At 45.8% G+C, this 23442-nt stretch overlaps 1 protein-coding gene across 2 annotated transcripts in view; it reads left to right on the top strand.

Moving 5' to 3' along the window:
• The window catches only part of DGLUCY (D-glutamate cyclase), a 168288-nt gene that overhangs the window by 18727 nt on the left and 126119 nt on the right, over positions 1-23442 (top strand). For both annotated transcript variants that reach the window (XM_068254588.1, XM_068254587.1), the window contains exons 3-11: positions 2501-2654; positions 4455-4653; positions 8047-8197; positions 10253-10375; positions 12187-12384; positions 17794-18054; positions 18875-18974; positions 20350-20498; positions 22842-22961. In XM_068254588.1, the coding sequence (XP_068110689.1) occupies positions 2501-2654; positions 4455-4653; positions 8047-8197; positions 10253-10375; positions 12187-12384; positions 17794-18054; positions 18875-18974; positions 20350-20498; positions 22842-22961 (1455 nt within the window). The remainder of the gene's footprint in view (positions 1-2500; positions 2655-4454; positions 4654-8046; positions 8198-10252; positions 10376-12186; positions 12385-17793; positions 18055-18874; positions 18975-20349; positions 20499-22841; positions 22962-23442) is intronic.

Below are 23442 nucleotides of genomic sequence, written 5' to 3' on the forward strand. Positions count from 1 at the left end.
AGGCACAGGTTCTACAGAAAAGCCAGGCAATCTGCATTGTTTAAAAGAAAATAAATATGGCAGCCTCCATATCGCTCTTACTTCAGTTGTCCAACCAGAGGCCAGAAGTAAGTCTGAAATTCTTCCTGCAGGGAGAACACTTACATTTGATGTGGATACTTTCCCCAAATACACCCAGCGATAGTCAGAACAGCACCACATGCACTTTGCCCCATTTGTATGAATATTATTTATGGCCAAAGCGATTCTAATACAATACCATAATTCTGAGTTAAAGAGAATCTGTACTGTCCGATTTGTACAATAAAAAACATACCAATCGAGTCCCTGTGATCTCCTGGATCCCTCTTTGTCGTTCCCGCCACTTCCCGCCGTGATCCTGGCTTTTAATCGCCAGTTTTAGGCAGTGTTTACAAACAAAAAACTTGGCCGCTAACCAGGAAGTGATGTTTGAGTGTATATATATATATATATATATATATATATATATATATATATATATATATATATATATATATATATATATATATGTATGTATATGTATATATATATATATGTATATGTATATATATATATATGTATATATATATATATATATGTATATGTATATATATATATATATATATATATATATATATATATATATATATATATATATATATATATCTCTATATATATATATATATATATATATATGTATATATATATATATATATATATATATGTATATATATATATATATATATATGTGTATATATATATATATATATATATATATATATATATCTCAATATCATGTTACAGTGTACTACAATTTTTATTACATTGTGAATTATCTGCACTCCAGTCTGGGATTAGCATGTGACAGGCAGCAGCTCCTTCCCCCCTCAGCCTCACAAACTCAGAAAACTGAGAGCAGAGACCTGCCTGTGAAGGATAAACAAAGCACACACAGAGCCTGCAGGGGGCGCGGAGGAGGCATGCATAACTTCTCCCTATCACAGCAGAGCAGCCCATTCCTCTCTGGGCCACCAAAGCTTGACAAAGACAAGAAGATTAGATTTATTACAGAGAATGTGCAACTAGAAAAGGCTGCAGTAAGCCAGAGCACATTAGAACATGTATAGGAACTTATAGGATAGAAGAAATAAGGCTGAACATTTTGTTACAGAGTCTCTTTAAAGCAAATGTTGTGCAGATTCATACACCTTGCAAATGGACCTATGTAATGTAGGAGATGCTGAATTTGATTGGTCCATTTCTAAGTTGCATAAAATGATTAGTTACTTGTTGGTCATCTCTAATACAGAAGTAAGGGGAGGATGTCGCACATGAATGAAAGCTTTTCAATAAACGTGAGTAAATGTAATTGTTATTAAAGAGACTCTGAAGTCTCTCAAAATGTGGGTTTTTCTTGTAAAATCATATCCTTTCCCTAACTGAAATGCTGCATCCCTGTGACTGAACACTAACTAAATCACCCCAAACTGCCGGGCAAAATTCCACGACTTTCTTGGTCGTGGATTTTGCTGCCTCGGGAGGCAGAGCTTTGGGCTGTAGCTCTGCCTCCATGCGCGTCAATCAGCGCGTATCTCCGCCTCTCCCCCGCCCCTCTCAGTGAAAGAAGACAGAGGGGCGGGGGAGAGGCGGCGATCCGCGCTGATGGACGCGTGTTGAGGCAGAGCTACAGCCAAAAGCTCTGCCTCTATACAAAAGCACTCCCCGCAATGTGCCCCGGAGAGTTTGGGGTGATTTAGTTAGTGTGCAGCCGCGGGGATGCAGCGTTTCAGTTAGGGCAATGATATTAAAGAAAAACAGGTATTTTGGGAGACTTCAGTCTCTCTTTAAGAGTTCCTTAGTGTAGTGAGATATTGGGGAAAACCCTATAGATAAGTGCTGAATCCTGTAATGTGCAGCGATGTATTTTATGATTGCCATCTGGAGTCGGGAAGGTATTTTTTCCCCTTTTAGGGCTGATTGGTCCAAGCCTTCTAATGCTAGGCACACAGCATGAAATTTCCCTTCATATCTATGGGTCGAATCGATAATTTCCGACAGGTCCGATCTGCTCCCAACTGATAATGAGATCAATTTTTAAGATCACTACTGTACAAAATCGATCTCGTTATCGATTGGGAGCAGATTGTACATGTCTTAAATTATTGGTTTGACCCATTGATCTAACGAGAAATTGCATGGTGTTTACCTAGCATCTGCCCTCCTCTGCATTGGGGTTGTCCAACTGTTGGTCCCCAGGCCGCACTCACTTGCCCAGACTATTTTTTGTGTCAGGCCCCCTCCCCTGGCAGGCCCACCTTTTGTTTGCTCTTGGCCCCGCCCCCTCAAAGCCAGGGCATTGATGTTCTGCCCCCTCCAGATGAAAAATTCGGTGCTAGACACACCCCCTGCCCATGAAGTTGGACAGCACTGCTCTGGGTCATCTGAGGTATGTGAGCTTGCAGGACAAATAACTATGTAGCTATGATATGCTGTGTTGCAGGCTATAACCAGGCCAACGTGGTGATCCTGCACAAATCTCTAGCGGATGACTTTGAGAAGTTCTGCCAGGCCAACAGCGGCCCCCTTCCCCTGCTATACCGCAGCGCGCCCGGAGAATGGAGGTGCCCGCCTCTGAGCGCCGACTCCGATATACGGTAAGTGATAACTTATCATAAACGGATAAACAAGCTATTCTGTGCAACCACGCTAAGAACACTTAACCTCCCTGGCGGTATGATTATTTCGGGATTTTAGGGTCTAAAAGGGGCACAATTTTTTTTCACTTGCTTTTAGACCATAAAAGCAGGAAAAAACACTGCAGTGAGATCTGCAGTAGCCCCTGCTCTCATTCATCTCCCTGGGATCGAGCGCTGCAATTTTACCTCCGTACTCCGGGTGACACTGTATCCCTATAGTGAGATTGCCATCTGTCGTCATTACGATAAAAGGCGATCTCACTTAAAGGGATACTGTAGGGGGGTCGGGGGAAAATGAGTTGAAGTTACCCGGGGCTTCTAATGGTCCCCCACAGACATCCTGTGCCCGCGCAGCCACTCCCCAATGCTCCGGCCCCGCCTCTGGTTCACTTCTGGAATTTCAGACTTTAAAGTCTGAAAACCACTGTGCCTGCGTTGCCGTGTCCTCACTTCCGCTGATGGCACCAGGAGCATACTGCGCAGGCCCAGTATGGTCTGTGCCTGCGCTGTGCGCTCCTGGTCACTTCGGGGGAAGCGAGGACACGGCAACGCAGGCGCAGTGGTTTTCTGTCTTTAAAGTCTGAAATTCCAGAAGTGAACCAGAGGCGGGGCCGGAGCATTGGGGAGTGGCTGCGCGGGCACAGGGTGTCTGCGGGGGACCATTAGAAGCCCCGGGTAACTTCAACTCATTTTCCCCAGACCCCCCTACAGTATCCCTTTAAGGGTTCGAGAGCCTCTGAGGACCGGAAGAAGAATGGCTGTCAGCGTCTGGATCTCAGGGGAGGTGAGTAAGAAACATTGCCACGCTGCACTGCCTCCCTATACCTCCCAGTGGACACCCCAAGTCAGGCTCGGGGTTACCGCTCATGGCTTCTTTTTTCCACCCCAAGCCTTTCTTGGGGTTACTGCCAAGGGAGTTAAGGCTTGTACACACGCCAAAGTGCACGACACGACTGTGGACACAACAAGTTGTTGAAAAGACAGGTCTTTTCCGCAGACCGACCAACTCTTTTACATACTGTTTGCGCAAGCGAAACAGACAGTATGTATGACGTCCGCATTTAGAACAAGAATGTCGTACAAACAACATTGTACGTAGAGGGCTGTTTTTTGGGCAGGGCGACCGCCCTAGGCGCAGACCAGCAAGTAGAAGAAGGGCTGGCAGAAGGACATAACCGCTAGGGAGTTTGTGACGTGCGGTGCAGCCAAATGAAAGAAGAAAGATTACAAGTGCAATCACCTTCCTTGACTCCTCCTGGGCGTCCTGCGTCCGATGTCAAGTCATCATCACGTCACCACCGCGTGATGACACCTGATGTCCTGTAGCGGTACTGCCAGTTGTCAGTGCACAGCGTCCATGGAAGAGTCGGCTTTCCAGGCTCTCTTCGCCTGTGTGTTCTCTTGGTCCCTACTTCCTCCTGGATGAGCGGCTGGTCACTAAGTAAGTAGGCAAATCTACTTGTGCCCTGTGGCTGTGTGACTGTCCCTGAAGAGTTATGCTGTCATGCTGCCCCTGCTCTTTGGAATGCCTTTCCAAACACAATCAAGAAAGCTCCAACTTAACTTTTTCCCAACACGTCTTAAACTGCAACTATGTACTGGTCTGAGACGAGCTTTTGCTCTTTGGGTGCTACGGGATAAAAGCACTTTATAAATGTTTAGTTGCTGTTATTGTAGTGTTGCTACAAATGTTTTGTTGTTTTTATTGTAGTGTTGCTCCCGCTAGACTTATTCGTAGTTTGTTGTTTTCTGCCGCAGGACCGACTGCCTCCAGTACCACAAATATGAACATGGCGTCTTCGCAGGGAATCTCAGCAGCCTGGACAGCTATTCGGAGCCACTGAAAGACATGGTGACCTTCTACCTGGGCTGCAGCTTCTCCTTCGAGGACGCGGTGGGGAAACTGGGGGTCCCTGTGAGGAACGTGGAGCAGAAGCGCAACGTCAGCATGTACAAGGTAAGTGGAGCGGCGACCTCTGTCACACAAATCTCCCGGTTACTCATGGCGCACAGATTGTCACTGTGTGTATGGATGGATACATAGCCTCTCATTCCAACGTCCAAGCATGCACAAATTCCCATACAATGGTTATATATCCAACTTCTCTTTAGTGCACTTGACAAAGGGCGACTGGCCTGAAACGTTATTGGTTTTGTTCTGTTGTATCACCGGGCAGCACAGTGGCGTAGTGGTTGGTTAGTGCTCTTGCCTTGCAGCGCTCGGTCTCTGGTTCGAATCCCAGCCAGGGCACTATCTGCATGGAGTTTGTATGTCCTCCCTGTGCCTGTGTGGGTTTCCGCTAGACACCCTGGTTTCCTCCCATATCCCAAAAACTTACAGATAAATGAATTGCCCCCCTCCCCCCTAAATTGTCCCTAGACTACAATACACACACTACACGATACATACATAGACATACGACTATGGTAGGCATTAGATTGTGAGCTCCTCTGAGGGACAGTTAAGTGACAGGACAATATACTCTGTCGGTACAGCGCTGCGGTAGATTTCAGTGTTATATAAATACTAAATAATAATAAGAATAATTACCACTATTAAAGGAATGAAAAGAAGTTTGATATATACCGTATATACTTATATACGCATATAAGCCAACCCGTGTACAAGCCGAGGTACCCACTTTTCCCTCATAAACCAGGAAAAAGTGATTGACTTGCTTGTCACTGGTCAGTTTTACCACCTCCATGTAGTACGGGTTGTCCAAACTTTTTTTTTTAAGCCAAGGACCATATTGTTATTCTTGAGTGCTAGGGGGCTGAACTAGCGAAATTTAACACAATTTTTGCTGAATTTGCTCTATCATCTGAAACTGAGGAATATATAACCACCTTTACTGACATGCCAGTATCTTACAACAGGGCTACACCTAGGCATACATACTCCATCACTGATCAGAGCCTCATTTAAAGGGAACCTTAAGTCTGCCCAAAAAAATGACATTTACTCACCTGGGGCTTCCCTCAGCCCCCTGCAGCCGATCGGTGCCCTCGCCGTGTCTCGGAGATCCCCCCGTCCTCGCCGGCGACCACTTCTGGTTTCGCCGTCAGGACCCGACAGGCATGGGAACGCGAGTGATTCTTCGCATTCCCAGCCACAATATCGGCTCCGAACAATAAAAGGAGGCCGCAATAGCAGCATAGGGAGCGATATTATGGCTGGGAACGCGAAGAATCACTCGCTTGGGGTGGAAAAAAGAAGCCATGAGCGGTAACCCCGAGCCTGACTTGGGGTGTCCACTGGGAGGTATAGGGAGGCAGTGCAGCGTGGCAATGTTTCTTACTCGCCTCCCCTGAGACCCAGACGCTGACAGCCATTCCTCTTCCGGTCCTCAGAGGCTCTCGAACCCTTAAGTGAGATCGCCTTTTATCGTCATGACGACAGATGGCAATCTCACTATAGGGATACAGTGCCACCCGGAGTACGGAGGTAAAATTGCAGCGCTGGATCCCAGGGAGGTGAATAAGAGCAGGGGCTGCTGCAGATCTCACAGCAGTGTCATTTTTTCCTGCTTTTATGGTCTAAAAGCATGTGAAAAAAATTGTGCCACTTTTAGGCCCTAAAATCCCGAAATAATCATACCGCCAGGGAGGTTAAGTGTTGTTAGCGTGGTTGCACAGAATAGCTTGTTTATCCGTTTATGATAAGTTATCACTTACCGTATATCGGACTCGCGTTCCCATGCCTGTTTGCCGGTGACGGCCAAACCGGAAGTGGTTGCCGGCAAGGACTGGAGGATCTCCGAGACACGGCGAGGGCACCGATCGGCTGCAGGGGGCTGAGGGAAGCCCCAGGTGAGTAATTGTCATTTTTTTTTTGCAGACTTAAGGTTCCCTCTAAAGAGGAACTCCAGTGAAAATAATGTAATAAAAAAAGTGCTTCATTTTTACGATAATTATGTATAAATGATTTAGTCAGTGTTTGCCCATTGTAAAATCTTTTAAAACCCTGATTTACATTCTGATATTTATTACATGGTGACATTTTTACTGTTAGCAGGTGATGTAGCTGCTGCATGCTTTTTTTGGCAGTTGGAAACAGCTGTAAATAGCTATTTCCCACAATGCAACAAGGTTCACAAACAGGAAACTGCCAGGAGTACCATGGTCCTCAGAGCTTCTTGTGGGAGGGGTTTCACCACGAAATCAGCCAAACAGAGCCATCTGATGATCCGTTTGAGAAAAGGAATAGATTTCTCACGGGAAAGGAGGTAACAGTTACTGATTGGGATAAAGTTCAATTCTTGGGCAGAGTTTCTCTTTAAAGAGGAACTGTACCGACAAAACGTCCCCTGGGGGGTACTCACCTCGGGTGGGGGAAGCCTCCGGATCCTAATGAGGCTTCCCACGCCATCCTCCGTCCCTCAGGGGTCTCGCTGCAGCCCTCCGTGAAAGATGACGTCAATATTTACCTTCCCGGCTCCTGCGCAGGCGCTCTGACGGCTGTCGGCTCCGAAGTAGGCGGAAATACCCGATCGCCGTCGGGTCCGCTCTACTGCGCAGGCGCAAGTTTCCGGCGCCTGCGCAGTAGAGCGGACCCGACGGAGATCGGGTATTTCCGTCTATTTCCGTGCCGAAAGCAGCCACAGCGCCCCCGCTGGAGCCAGCAAAGGTAAATATTGAAGCTACAGTTGGCTCTGTCGCCGGCTGTTCGGAGGGCTGCAGCGAGACCCCCGAGGGACGCAGGACGGCGTGGGAAGCCTCATTAGGATCCGGAGGCTTCCCCCACCCGAGGTGAGTACCCCCCAGGGGAGGTTTTTGTTGTTACAGAGTCTCTTTAAAGAGAACCTGTACTGAGTAAAAATATTTAAAATAAACACATGAGGTAACTTCAAATGAACATTGCATAGTTACCTTGCCATCACTTCCTCTCAGAAGCTCACAATTTTCTTCTGACAATTATCCCTTCCAGTTCTGACAATATTTTGTCAGATCTGAAATATATCAGTTGCTGTCAGTAAAATATCAGTTGTTGTCAGTTATAGCTGAGAGGAAAACTGATGTACCAGGTAATGTCCATGTTTCCCTATGGCTCAAGTGGGCGATGTTACAGTTTAACTGTGTGCTGACCAGAAAGCTGTTTTGGGTAATGGCCATTTTCAAAACGGAGGACGGAAAATTCCCTTGAGCACAGTGAACAAACAGGACGCGGGAGAGGAGAAAGACGCTGAGGAGTAGACTACATGGAAGGTAAGTATGACTTGTGTATGCTTATTTTGACTTTTAATTTTCAGTTCAGGTTTTCTTTAAGGACAGTTTAACCACACATAAGTACTCTTTCTTGAAACAGACTCTGCCTCTTTGTTACCATGGTCCTTTTCTCTTGCTGTAGACTTCTGTTCCCTGCTACGGGGTGGGCAAATTCTCCTGCAACCTGGTGGTCACCATGCGGCCGATCCCTGAAGACAAGCTGGATGCAGCAGCCAAAGCCACCAACCCCATGAGAAAATACCACGGGGCGCCCGTCCATATCGGCTGCCCAGGTCAGTAGCTCCACTGGAGACACCTGTGCTGAGAAATGTATAACTGCGCTTGAAAGCACACCTGAAGTGAAGATCTGAGGCATAGCAGTAGGGGTTGCAGAGGTTGCGACCGCATCGGGGCCCATCCTCAACAACACTATCATCTCTTTATTGGTCCTGTGCTCATAATAATCACTTCTATAGATACTTTGAATATTGGTAATAATTAACACACTGTTCCCCATCCCCTTCTTGCACCTCTTGCACTGCGCCTGCCCTTGTCAGGTTTTGGTGCGCCGTATCAATTATTATGTAAAGATTTCTTGGGGGGGGGGGGGCGCCCAGTCTAAACTTGCACCAGAGCCTGTAGCTACTTAGCTATGCCACTGGCGAAGATACATACAGTGGAACCTTAGTTTGTGAGCATAATTTGTTCCGGAAGCATGCAAACATGCTTGTAATCCAAAGCACTCTTATATCAAAGTGAATTTCCCCATAAGAATGAATAGAAATCCAGTTGATTAGTTCCACAACTCAAAAACAGTTATAGTAAAATAGTATAAAATAAAAATATAAACAAGACTTTCACTATAACTAACAGAATCATTGCCATCTGTTGGCTCACCCCAACGTGTGTGTGTGTGTGTGTGTGTGTGTGTGTGTGTGTGTGTGTGTGTGTGTGTGTGTTTTGCACGCGATTTCACGTGCGCAAAGGTTTGCACGCGATAGCTATTGACTTAGTGCGCAAAGGCGGGATATCACATTATAAACATTTCACGTGATATTGTAGATCACACGAATGGAATGCAGATCACGCGTTATAACTGCACACAGCACATCACGCGATCCGCTTGAAACTTTGCGCGTGATCAGCGTAGAACAAAACCCTCCCCTCAAAAAAAAATCTTTTTATATACACACTAAATAGTCCAATTGAAAACAGCAGGAAACTAAATTACACACTGCGCGTAAAGGATATCGCGCGCAATGAATTCCGCCGTATTGAATTAACTCACATGTTTCACAGCACCATTGCTGATTTCAGTACCAATCTTCTTAACCGTAATTATCACGTGAACAGCACGCTTATCGCGTCAAGCGCAACGCCATACGCACGTTAAAAATTATCACGCAATCACTAATCTTTTCACGCGCAACACGCACGCACAATGGTTTGCAGTGAAAAGCTTTAACACGTGATAACTGTGTTATCACGCTTTAGTGAATCGAACCCTAAGTGCAATTCCTGCATGTGGGGAGAAACCTTGCTGCATGCGCTATTGTTCAACACACCACTTGCGATTCCCATTGCAGACAGTCAGCTGCTGCTAGCTGACTGCAGCCTAACATGCACTGAAAACTCGCATTTCACAGATCGTCCATGGAATGCGCAGACGTTTTATGAGAACCAAGGTTTACTTAAAGGGAAGGTCCAAGCAAAATAAAAAAATTAGCTTCACTTACCTGGGGCTTCTACCAGCCCCATGCAGCCATCCTGTGCCCTCGTAGTCACTCACTGCTGCTCCAGTCCCCCTGCAGCCATCCTGTGCCCTCGTAGTCACTCACTGCTGCTCCAGTCCCCCTGCAGCCATCCTGTGCCCTCGTAGTCACTCACTGCTTCTACCAGCCCTATGCAGCCATCCTGTGCCCTCGTAGTCACTCACTGCTTCTACCAGCCCTATGCAGCCATCCTGTGCCCTCGTAGTCACACTTGCCGACCTTAGAGGTCGGCGGGCCGCATTGCGTACATTTTTACGCATTCCCGCTAGTGCAGGAACATTAACACATACATTTTTACGCGTTGCACCACTAACGCGTAAAAATGTATGTGTTAATGTTCCTGCACTAGCGGGAATGCGTAAAAATGTACGCAATGCGGCCTGCCGACCTCTGAGGTCGGCAAGCTGCCAGCGGGGGACTGGAGCAGCAGTGAGTGACTACGAGGGCACAGGATGGCTGCATAGGGCTGGTAGAAGCCCCAGCTAAGTGAAGCCCATTTTTTTATTTTGCTTGGACCTTCCCTTTAAATGACTGTAATCTGAAAGTAAAAATTCTCTCCTATTTCTTTGCCCGTAGGATTTCTGGGTATAAAGGACCTTCAGAAGACTGATTACGGAGACCCAGTGGAGGCGCAGGCGGGGGACGTCCCCGTCTTCTGGGCTTGTGGGGTCACCGGTGTGGAAGCCGCCATTAGCTGCAGTAGGTATCGTGATGTCATCGTCTGTAATGTAACAAAAACTGCCCTTCCTGTTATGTAGCCATTTATTTGAGTGATGGGAAAGTTGGGTGCCAGAAGTGTCATGGAGGTTTTGTGCCCTACAGGCACCCGTGTTGATCCAGCGCTGGGACCCCTGAACAAAAGCCAACAATATTAAAACCAATTGCAACTGCATGCATGCACACTAGTGGCTTTCCCCTCGGGCAGCTGGTGGAAATGCCCGAGCCCAATCGGGTCTGCTGTACTGCGCAGACGCAGACCGTTTGTTCCTGCGCAGTAGAGTGCATCCAATCATTCGCTATTTTCGCTGGAGCCCAGGGGGAAGGCCGCTAGTGCGCCTGGGACTAGCAGGGACAAGTGGACTTTCAGGGGAGCCAGCGCTGGATTCCCTCTGCTGAGGAGGACCGGGGAAGCCTCTTTAGAATCTAGAGGTCTCCCCCTCCTGAGGTAAGTACAATTTTTTCCCTTCAGACTCACTTAAACACTTAACGACCGCCTAACGCCAATAGGCGTCGGCAGGTCGTTAGTGGTATAGCATGGAAACGGCCGCTCGATCGAGCGGCCTTTCCATGCCGGTTCACGGAGACTGCCTCCGTGAACAGTGTGCGAGCCGCCGATCGCGGCTCGCACGCATAATGTAAACAGGCGGGGAAGGAATCCCCGCTGTTTACATCACACGGCGCTGCTGCGCAGCAGCGCCGTGACGTGGATCGGCGATCCCCGGCCTCTGATTGGCCGGGGATCGCCGGCATCTGATAGGCAGAAGCCTATCCTATCAGGCACAGGACGGATATCCGTCCTGCGCCGGTCAGAGGTAAAGGGAGAGGGAGGGAAAGCAGATCAGTAGTAGCCGGCGGCGATCAGACCCCCCCTGCAGGACATCCCCCTAGTGGGGAAAAAAGGGGGGAAGTCTGATCGCCCTGCCACATTCCTGATCGGTGCTGCGGGCTGTAGAGCCCACGCAGCACCGATCAGTGCAAAATCCCCTGGTCCTTAAGTGGTTAAAGTGGACCCAAATTAAGAATACAAGATTTCATAAATAAAATCTATTTTCTAAATTATAATAATAAATAGCAGCCTTTTTTCAGCTGCAAGATGACAAATATAAAATATTTTACATTTATTGGAGGAACCCCTCCCTTCCTTTCATATTGCCGGGACAGAATCCGGCAGACTGGTGGAGGAGATAAAAACAAAAACAAAACACAGGCTGCTACTGATGATGTCACAGAAGAGGTGATCTCAGCTTGTGTGAGATTTCACATACATGACGCCCCTGGGAGGGAGGGTAGCTGATGACAAACACACCCATGATCTAAAACCTCCTACTAATCTCAGAAGTAATGGCTGCCGCCTGTATAACCCTAGTTATGAAAAGAGAAGGGTGAAAAGCATGCACTGAAATGCTCATAGGCTTGAAGGAGTGTTTATTTATCTTTGTATGTGTCAGAGTGCTGCAACTAAATATTTTGAATTAAAAAAATGTTTTGTTTAGGTCCGCTTTAAAAGTGTGACAGAGCTAAAAAATTACAAAAATTGATACTTACCTGCTACTTCCTCCAGCAGCATAAACGCGTGAGTCCCTCGTTGACCTCCAGCGGTCTGCTGTTCACCCGCGATCAACCCCGGTAAATGGCTCAGCCGCGTCCAATCTGGGTCCGCTTCTGCGAATGCATGGACGGGACTCACTTGTATTTATGTTGCTGGAGGAAGCAGCGGGTAAGTATCGATTTTTATAATTTCTTCAGCTCTGGGTTACTTTAATATCTTTTTTTATTCTTTCTTTCCCCAGAATCCCCCTTGGCGTTCACTCATTCCCCTGGCTGTATGTTCATTACCGACATAAAGAACAAAGCCGCTCCGGAATCCAGCGCTGATCAGACCCCGCTGGTGGCGCGGATCTCTTCCCAGCCTCTGCACTACAGCTTGGTCTCACAGCTGGTGGCGGAGAAGATCCGAATGCTGGAGAAAATCATTGGAGTAGACCCAGGTAGATGTGCTGGGGAGGACTCTGTCACATGCAAAGGACAAAAACTGCCTTGAGAATCTATTTTTTTGTACTGTGTAGTTAAACTTTTATCAAAGCACAAAATAATTCAACGTAAGGTAAGTAATGTAAACCTGAAGCAAGTTAGATAATTGCCTATGGAGAGGGAAGGCTCTGGGCCCCATAGAGCAGAGTTTCCCAACCCTGTCCTCTAGGCCCACCAACAGTGCATGTTTTGCAGAAAACAACAAACATGCACAAACAACAAACACAGAACATTTATATCGCGCTTTTCTCCTGCCGGACTCAAAGCACCAGAGCTGCAGCCACTAGGACGCGCTCTATAGGCTGTAGCAGTGTTAGGGAGACTTGCCCAAGGTCTCCTACTGAATAGGTGCAGACTTACTGAACAGGCAGAGCCGAGATTCGAACCCAGGTCTCCTGTGTCAGAGGCAGAGCCCTTAACCATTACACTATCCTTACCACAAGTGAGGTAATTAGTGTCTCAGCAGAGCTGATTAACTACCTCTCTGGATTTCCACAAAACATGCACTGCTGGTGGGCTCTGAGGACAGGGTTGGGGTATTGGGAACACTCAGGGCCGGATTTGTACTTTTTACCGCCCAAGGCCCACTATCACCAACTATCCCCGGACCAATAGCATCCTAAACTTCCCCCCAACACGGCAGGGATTAGACTGTAGGCTCCTCTGAGGACAGTTGGTGAAGTGATGGCAGAAATTACATTATAAGATCCTCTGAGGACAGTTAGGGACATGATGGCAAGGATTACATTTTAAGTTCTTGGCGTGCGGCACATTCACTGAGTGACTGGTAGCTCAGAAATCATTCTTAGTGCACGTTTGCTGCCCCTTCATCCCCTGAGTGCCAGATCCGGCTGTTGGTAGATGCCCATCACTATGTGCAAACTCTGTGTAACAGGGTAAATGTTTGGTAGGCTAACTGGTACTGCCTCCCAGCTGCCCACAGACCGCCCCTTACTTTCCTGGTGCTCTAGGCCATGGCCTTTGTGGCCGTGTCTGAAATCCGGCCATGGGAACACTGCCATAGAGCTTTCCTGATCGTCTCTGAGTCTCCACCTTCCTCTGCCATTACATTTACACACCTTTTGGGACTCCTTGGAAAGATGCAGAAGCTCTTGAAAGATGGGAGCATCCGTGCATGCGGGAGGACAGACACGCACGTACGCAGTACGGATCCGCTCTTCTGAAGCACTTGGGGACCCAAGTTCTTCCATTTCCCCTTAAAGCAGGTGTGATGTAGTCTTAGAAATATTAATTGATCAAAAGCTAAATTGTAACCAATCACATACCATATGTCATCACAAGCAATAGCCCGTTGTGCCCGACTATCTTCATTTAAAGCGGTTTAAAACTCTGACAAAATATTCAACAAAAATGTGTTTTCCTACTTTTTATAACCCATACAATTATCAGATTTGCTTTCGTGCACAAGTATTATAATTAATTTATAAATTATAACTTCCCAAAGTTCAGTTTATTTACTTTGAAAGCTGCTGGTGCATTTTATTCATAACTGTTGTAATTCTGTTTTAAATGCAGCCATCAGTGTTTTCTGACCTGTGTTTCACTTCAGGACTCATTAGCATAAGTGTCTGCACAGCCAGAGAATGTTTACTTAATTGTATCAAGTAAAGAATGTATATAGAAGATAAGCTAATCACCAGTTCAGATGTGCAGCCCCTGCAGGAGAAAAAGTCAGTCGTGTGATGTAACCCTTTAAATGCTGTTTTACTAAAAAAAACATTGTGTTAGTATTAGAGATGTCGCGAACGGTTCGCCGGCGAACGGTTCCAGGCGAACTTCGGTGGTTCGCGTTCGCCTACCAAAGGCGAATTTTCCCGGAAGTTCGATTCGCCCCATAATGCTCTATTGAGCAAAACTTTGACCCAGTCAGCAGACACATTGTTGCAAAAAACACACTGCTTTCAATGCTGGAGGCCCGCCCCCCTCCCTCCTCCAAGCAAGGTCCTTATACCATTTGACTCACTTGTCTGCCTACACTAATTAGTTAAGGGACAGCTGCTACACACTCTGCTAGGGAGATTTTAATTAGCCTCTTGTGGGTCCCTCCTACCTCCTACCGGAGGGAGGAGGGTCTCAACTGCCAGGGAATTCCAGTATTTCAAAAACCAGCTTACATACCGCGACAGGGTATGGTAGGTAACTAACATATCCATTATACCACCAACACTACTAGCTGAAAGTAGCTGAAAGTAGCCTAGCATGTACCAAGAGAAATATTAGACAAGACAAATAATATTTATATCACACTTTTCTTCTGGCAGACTGGCTGACAACTGTTGAACACAAAAGACAAGGCCATGTCTGGCTACATATCCGTAAGCAGTGGCTGCATGGTGTAATGGTTAAGGGCTCTGCCTCTGACACAGGAGACCAGGGTTTGAATCTTGTCTCTGTCTGTTCAGTAAGCCAGCACCTATTCAGTAGGAGACCTTAGGCAAGTCTTCCTAACACTGCTACTGCCTATAGAGTGTGCCCTAGTGGCTGCAGCTCTGTTGCTTTGAGTCTACCAGGAGAAAAGTGTGATATAAATGTTATTTGTCTTGTCTAATTTTTCTCTTGCATTGAGCATAAATGGTACATGCTAGGCTACTTTCAGCTACTTTCAGCTACTTTCAGCTAGTAGTGTTGGTGGTATAATGGATATGTTAGTTACCTACCATACACTGAGACCTGGGTTCAAATCCCCGTCACGGTATGTAAGCTGGTTTTTGAAATACTGGAATTCCCTGGCAGATGAGAGGGAATAGGTAGAAGAGTAGGAGGGAGGAAGAAGGCCTAAAATAGGGGCTTATGTGAAATCTAGATTTTTGCCTGGGACTATTGATGTGTATTTCATTGAATCATGTCTGCCTCCAGGTATTAGAGCCCTCGAAACATGTTTTCTATAATTTTTCCAGGTGTCAGAATTTTTTCTATTTTTCAAAGTTCGCCTCCCCATTGAAGTCTTTTGCGGTTCGCGAACTTTTGCGCGAACCGAACCTTTCGCGGAGGTTCGCGAACCGAAAATCGGAGGTTCGCGACATCTCTAGTTAGTATATTATATGCTGTAAATAATCTTTTATAGTAAAGAAGAAATACTGGGTTATATTCCACTTTAAAGAGACACTGAAGCGAAAAAAAATATATGATATAATGAATTGGTTGTGTACTATGAATAATTACTAGAAGATTAGCAGCAAAAAAAATATTCTCATATTTTTATTTTCAGGTATATAGTGTGTTTTCTAACACTGCATCATTCTGTAATATGTGCAGATTACACAACACTCAGCATTCAAAATGATTCTTTCAGAGCAGTCTGTGAGCTAATGACCTCTCCTCTGGCAGAGAAAAAGTAAATAGTTCAATAACAGTTGAGATAATAAAAGTCAGAAGACAGCCCTCTCCACGACTTTGAAAGTCGTAGAGCTTAATGGCTTTTTTGTATAGAGATAACAACTGGAGTTTCTCAACTCTTCCTGTACTGGAAACAATTAGACTGATGTATCTGATCTTAATGTTTTATTTCTTAGCTGTGCTACACATACAAATCATTATATCATGATTTTTTTTCGCTTCAGTGTCTCTTTAAGTACGTAAAGAAAAACAAATAAGTTTTTGTTGATGAAAAAGAAATTGTCTTGTTTTATAAATAATTTGATTATTCTAGCAAACCAGTGATGAGATTGTCTTTGGGCATCTTTAGGGTACAATTTTTTTTTAATTTTTTTTCTTTTGCCCAATTAGACAAAACATCTACTTGATCGCAAATTGATGTGGATTTAAACATCTGCAATCAATGTACGGATGGATATTAAGGGCTAAAACCAGTTGAAAGATTTTATCCAAAATGTTTGTCTTTAGATGTACAATAATTGTAATATTAATCGAAAACAAGATAAAGGGATAATTGAATAGTGTATGGACAGTTTTAGAGTGACAAAGAGACATTCTCAACACACACTCACAAACTAAAGTTTCTGGGTAGTAAAATCACGATTAAACCGTATCCGTGAAGTGAGAGGTATATGGAGGCTGCCATATTTATTGCCTTTTAAGCAATACCAGTTGCCTGGCTATCCTGCTGATCCTCTGCCTCTAATACTTTCAGCCATAGACCCTGAACAAGCATGCTGCATATCAGGTGTTTTTGACATTATTGTCAGATCTAACAAGATTAGGTACATGCTTGTTTCTGGTGTTATTCAGACACTACTGCAGCCAAATAGATAATCAGGGCTGCCGTGCAACTTGTATTGTTTAAAAAGGTTATAAATATGGAAGCCTCCAGATTCTTCTCACTTCAATTGTCCTTTAAAGGGAACCCAAGCGTAGAGTGATATGGAGGTTGCCATATTTATTTCCTTTTAACCAATGCAAGTTGTCTGTCTGTCTCTAATAAGTTTAGCCATAGACCCTGAACAAGCATGCACACCAGATGTTTCAGCCCATTAGCCACATGCTTGTTTCAAGGTTTTGACTCAAGACACTATTGGTGCCAAAAGATCAACAGGACTGCCAGGCAGCTGTTATTGTTGAAAATAAATTAATATGGCAGCCTCCATATCACTCTCATCCAGTAGCGTCACTAGGGGGGTGCGGTAGGTGTGGACCGCACCAGGTGTCACTAGCAGAGGGGGATGACGGCACGCTCCAGGCTAAGGGAGAGTGGAGTAAGCTATGTAAATATAGACCAGGCTAGTGCCTGTTGTACTTCTTTCTCCTGCTCTTCTCCATTCTGGCTGCTCCTTGTTGAGCTGATAACAGAGTTCAGAGGCCACCAGGGCCACATGGTGATCATTTTAACACCCCCCTATAACAACCAACGTTACTGCATAGTGAGGTTGGAGGTTCAAGGGGTAAGAGGGGGTGACACCATGAATTTCCGCACCGGTTGACACCAACCTTAGTTACACCTCTGCTCTCATCTTGGGTTCACTTTCAACGGGACCCGGAGCAGAGCCAGTTTGCCTGAAGCAGCTGACAGGAGTTGAATTCACCATGTCAGCTGCTCATGGAAAAGAGGAGGCATGGTCATTGAGATGTCAATTTCGAGTTGATGTAGGTTATGCACATTTTGTATGCAAAACTATGCAACTTGAACATGGACCAATCAAATTTTACCTGAGCAGAATTTGATTGTTTCATTTTTAAGCTGCATACATTTGTACACAATTTGAATAATGCTGAATCAACTTGAAATGATTTGTATCTCATTGACTATCCTAGAAAAGAGGCCTTAGACCACAGTGTTGCAAGGCCTCAGAATTATCCATGCAGGTACTCTGCCTCTCCTGCCTTTGCAGAGTTTATCTTTAGAAACAATCGGCTTCCTAATATCTGGCGTATATTTCACTGTCTTCCAGGCGATCGGGGAATAAAGAACCTTCTGGTTGAAGATGAGTTGCTGAAGTCCTGCCTGTCTCTGTCTCACGCCAAATCTGTCCTGATAACCACCGGATTCCCCACCCACTTCCAGCACCAACCCCCAGAGGAAACTGATGGACCCCCTGGAGCGATTGCCATGGCAGCGACACTGCAGTCTCTGGGGAAGGAGGTTGCCATGGTGATAGATGAGCGTGCCTTGGATTTGCACAGGGGCATCTTGGAGAGCGCCATACAGCAAGGTATAATCTGTCCTGATTGGATGCTTCTGCTCTGCACAAGGGTATACTCTGTTCTGATTGGGTGTGTCTGCTCTCCACAAGGGTATATTCTGCTCTGATTGGATGCTTCTGCTCTGCACAAAGGTGTATATATTTTTTTTTCATTTTTTTGCACTTGGTAAAATTGTTCAGGCCAAGTTATGGATTTCTGAGCTAGCATGAAAAGTCTTGTAAAGGTAAAACCACATACTTGCCTCTCTAGTTGGCCTCCAGGCGATCCCTTGTCCCTTCTGTTCTGTGCTCCAGATGCATTCTTCTCCCCAATCTGGCCCTGCAAGAGTTCCAGCCATTCTGCGGTTGGCTGTTCCACAGATTCTGGTCAAGGTCAATGAAAGCCCACAGTGGTCCTGTCTGTCAATAATAGCCCCTTTCCTTAATTTCCCATAGTACCTCTATTTGGGGGTGGGGTGAGGTGGCCATTTTGGAATAGGCATCTTGTTGCTCTCGCAGTGGTGCCCAAGGCAAAGAAGACTTTTGGAGTAATAAAGAAACCACAAGGAGAAGTTGGAGCCTTACTGAGCAATAGTGAGGATCAATGATGTGTTAATTTTTGCAGTGGGCAGCTTAACCATACCATTATTGTCTTACATTGTGTCTCATCAAACAATGTAAATGAAGCAAAACTGCACTATATTGTAAATAACAGAGATTGGCAAACTGCTCCTTTTTATTGTAATTTTTTTGTCATAAATATACTATTTACCTCTAGTTCCATTTTGTTGAGATCCTATGGTCCTTGCTTTATTACAATCACTGTAATTGCTGTGTTATTTTTGTGCAGGAGTGCTGAGAGATCCGGTGCCCCTGTTATGTTACAAAGACGATTCCGCAGATTCTGCTGTGAGATTCCTGTGCAAGGATGGAGACCCGAACTCCCCCAGGTCAGAGAGATCTACAGGACAACCGCAACCACTTTACATAGCTTTATTGCTGAGCCAGCTATTCTCCCTCAACCAGTAACATAGGGGGGTGTCTATCTTCTGCAGCACTTTACAGAGTACATAGTCATGTCACTGACTGTCCTCAGAGGAGCTCACAATCTATTCCTACCATAGTCATAGTCTAATGTCCTACCATATTTTTATGTATTAATATAGCACTGACATCTTCTGCAGCACTTTACAGAGTACATAGTCATGTCACTGACTGTCCTCAGAGGAGCTCACAATCTATTCCTACCATAGTCATAGTCTAATGTCCTACCATATTTTTATGTATTAATATAGCACTGACATCTTCTGCAGCAGTTTACTGAGTACATAGTCATGTCACTGACTGTCCTCAGAGGAGCTCACAATCTATTCCTACCATAGTCATAGTCTAATGTCCTACCATATTATTATGTATTAATATAGCACTGACATCTTCTGCAGCAGTTTACTGAGTACATAGTCATGTCACTGACTGTCCTCACAGAAGCTCACAATCTAATACTACCATAGTCATAGTCTAATGTCCTACCATATTATTATGTATTAATTTAGCACTGACTTCATCTTCAGCGCTTTACTGAATATATAGTCATGTCACTGACTGTCCTCAGAGGAGCTCAGAATCCAATTCTACCATAGTCATAGCCTAATGTCCTACCATATTATTATTATTATGTATTTATAGAGCACTGACATCTACTGCAGCACTTTACAGAGTACATAGTCATGTCACTGACTGTCCTCAGAGGAGCTCACAATCTAATCCTACCATAGTCATAGTCTAATGTCCTACCATATTATTATTATGTATTTATATAGCACTGACATCTCCTGCAGCACTTTACAGAGTACATAGTCATGTCACTGACTGTCCTCAGAGGAGCTCACAAGCTAATCCTGTCATAGTCTAATGTCCTACCATATTATTATTATGTATTTTATATCAGGGCTTTGGAATTGGAGTCTGAGCAATTTTGGGTACCTGGAGTTAAGAGTCGGAGTCGGTGGTTTCATAAACTGAGGAGTCTGAATCGGATGATTTTTGTACCAAATCCACAGCCCTAGTAAGTATTAGACTAAGGAGTCAGAGCCATTTTGGGTACCTGGAGTCCGAGTCAGTGGTTTCATAAACTGAGGAGTTGGAGTCTGATAATTTTTGTACCGACTCAGTTTTAAATAGCAGCCCTATTTTAAATAGCACTGACATCTTCTTCAGCAAGTTAAAGAATGCATAGTCATGTCCTGATAGGCATATTGGTGGCTGTATTATAAAGTATAATAGTTGTTATTTTCCTTGGTGACCGTTTTTTATATCCTGTGTCAGGTTCGATCACCTGGTAGCCATAGAGAGAGCTGGAAGAGCCGCAGATGGCAATTATTACAATGCCAGGAAAATAAACATCAAACACTTGGTGGATCCCATCGACAACTTATTTGTGGCTGCGCAGAGCATTCCTGGCATCACCACGATCGGTAAGTATAGAAGCTCTGCCCTCTTTATATGGCGCCTCCCCCCGGCAGACCCTGAATGGGGTTCAGCACTCATCTGGTGTTTTTGTATAGAAGCTCCACCCTCTATATATGGCCCCCCAGCAGACCCTGCATGGGGATCGGCACTCATCTGGTGTTTTTGTATAGAAGCTCCGCCCTCTATAAATATGGTCTCCTGGCAGATCCTGCGTGGGGTCAGGCACTCATCTGTTTTTTTGTTTTTTTTTTAATAGAATCTCCTCCCTCTATATATAAATGGCCTCCCGGCAGACCCTGCGTGGGGTCGGGCACTCATCTGGTGTTTTTGTATAGAAGCTCCTCCCTCTAAATATGGCCTCCTGGCAGACCCTGCGTGGGGTTTGGCACTCATTGGGTGATTTTGTGTAGAAGCTCCTCCCTCTATATATGGCCCCCCGGCAGACCCTGCGTGGGGTCTGGCACTCATCTGGCGTTTTTCTGTAGGAGTTCCGCCCTCAATATATGGCCCCCCGGCAGACCCTTCATGGGGTTCTGCACTCATGTGGTGTTTTTGTATAGAAGCTCTGCACTCTATATATGGTCCCCTGGCATACCCTGCGTGGGGTTTGGCACTCATCTGTTTTTTTGTATAGAAGCTCCGCCCTCTATATATGGCCTCCCGGCAGACCCTTCGTGGGGTCCGACACTCATCTGTTTTTTTTTTTGTATAGAAGCTGCTCCCTCTATATATGGCCTCCCGGCAGACCCTTTGTGCAATTTTGCGCTCATCTGGTGTTTTTCTGTAGGAGCTCAACCCTCTATATATGGCTTCCCGGCTGACCCTACATGGGGTTCGGCACTTATCTGGTGTTTTTGTATAGAAGCTCAGCCCTCTATATGTGGCTCCTCCCCCCAGCAGACCCTGCATGGGGTTCGGCACTCATCTGGTGATTTTCTATAGAAGCTCCACTCCCTATATACGGTACCCCGTCAGACCCTGCATGGGGTTCGGCACTCATCTGGTGTTTTTGTATAGAATCTCTGCCCTCTATAAATATGGCCTCTCGGCAGATCCTGCATGGGGTCTAGCACTCATCTGGTGTTTTTGTATAGAAGCTCCTCCCTCTAAATATGGCCTCCTGGCAGACCCTGCGTGGGGTTTGGCACTCATCGGGTGATTTTGTGTAGAAGCTCCTCCCTCTATATATGGCCCCCCGGCAGACCCTGCGTGGGGTCTGGCACTCATCTGGCGTTTTTCTGTGGGAGTTCCGTCCTCAATATATGGCCCCCCGGCAGACCCTTCATGGGGTTCTGCACTCATGTGGTGTTTTTGTATAGAAGCTCTGCACTCTATATATGGTCCCCTGGCATACCCTGCGTGGGGTTTGGCACTCATCTGTTTTTTTGTATAGAAGCTCCGCCCTCTATATATGGCCTCCCGGCAGACCCTTCGTGGGGTCCGACACTCATCTGTTTTTTTGTATAGAAGCTCCGCCCTCTATATATGGCCTCCCGGCAGACCCTTCGTGGGGTCCGACACTCATCTGTTTTTTTTTTGTATAGAAGCTGCTCCCTCTATATATGGCCTCCCGGCAGACCCTTTGTGCGATTTGGCGCTCATCTGGTGTTTTTCTGTAGGAGCTCAACCCTCTATATATGGCTTCCCGGCTGACCCTACATGGGGTTCGGCACTTTATCTGGTGTTTTTGTATAGAAGCTCAGCCCTCTATATGTGGCCCCTCCCCCCAGCAGACCCTGCATGGGGTTCGGCACTCATCTGGTGATTTTCTATAGAAGCTCCACTCCCTATATACGGTACCCCGTCAGACCCTGCATGGGGTTCGGCACTCATCTGGTGTTTTTGTATAGAAGCTCTGCCCTCTATAAATATGGCCTCTCGGCAGATCCTGCATGGGGTCTAGCACTCATCTGGTGTTTTTTGTATAGAAGCTCCTACCTCTATATATGGCTCCTCCCTCAGCAGACTCTGCATGGGGTTCGGCACTCATCTGGTGTTTTTGTATAGAAGCTCTGCCCTCTATAAATATGGCCTCTCGGCAGTTCCTGCATGGGGTCTAGCACTCATCTGGTGTTTTTTGTATAGAAGCTCCTACCTCTATATATGGCCTCCCGGCTGACCCTACATGGGGTTCAGCACTCATCTGGTGTTTTTGTATAAAAGCCCCCCCTTTTTTGTTTTTGTATAAAAGCTCCACCCTTTATACATAGCCCCCCGGCAGACCCTGCATGGGGTCCGGCACTCATCTTGGGTTTTTCTCTATAGGAGCTCCCCATCTATATAGGGCCCCCCGGCAGACCCTGCGTGAGGTCCGTCACTCATCTGGTATTTTTGTATTTCCTTGTCAGGGATCGGGGATGGTGGAAATGAATTGGGGACTGGCAAAGTGAAGGAATTGGTGAAGAAGTTTATCCCGAATGGGGACTTCATAGCGTGCGATGTGGCCGCTGACTTTACCGTCATCGCTGGTGAGTGTTTCATGGAAATCTGCAAGCTTATAAAAGCTCCCATAGATTTGTGAAAATAAGGTATGATTACTATAAATAATCGAATCAGTCGGAACTGAACTCTTGCACAGGACAGAAGGAAAACATACATAAATGCATCCTGTATTTATTTAGATAGTTCAGCTTGTTTAATTCCCCCTCACCTGTGACTAATCACAACTGTAATTTGATCTCTCAGCTGTGTCAGCTCAGGAATCTCAGCAGCCTCAGTAGAACAGGTCATTTGTAAACACAGGGTGTTAACTCTATGCCTGCTTTCATGAAAGCAGGAAGTGTTTTTCTTTAAAGTTTATTATGCTTTTAGAGCAGAGAGGAAGTTCTGAGTTCAGGTCCGCTTTAAGCTGGCTCCCCCCCCCCCCCCCCCTGCTGATCTAACCCCCTCTGGGGTCGCCTGTACTGGTCTCATTTCTCTCAGGGGCGCTTGTACCCTGTGATTCCCATC

This window comes from Hyperolius riggenbachi, chromosome 9, assembly GCF_040937935.1.
Source record: "Hyperolius riggenbachi isolate aHypRig1 chromosome 9, aHypRig1.pri, whole genome shotgun sequence".
Taxonomy (NCBI): domain Eukaryota; kingdom Metazoa; phylum Chordata; class Amphibia; order Anura; family Hyperoliidae; genus Hyperolius; species Hyperolius riggenbachi.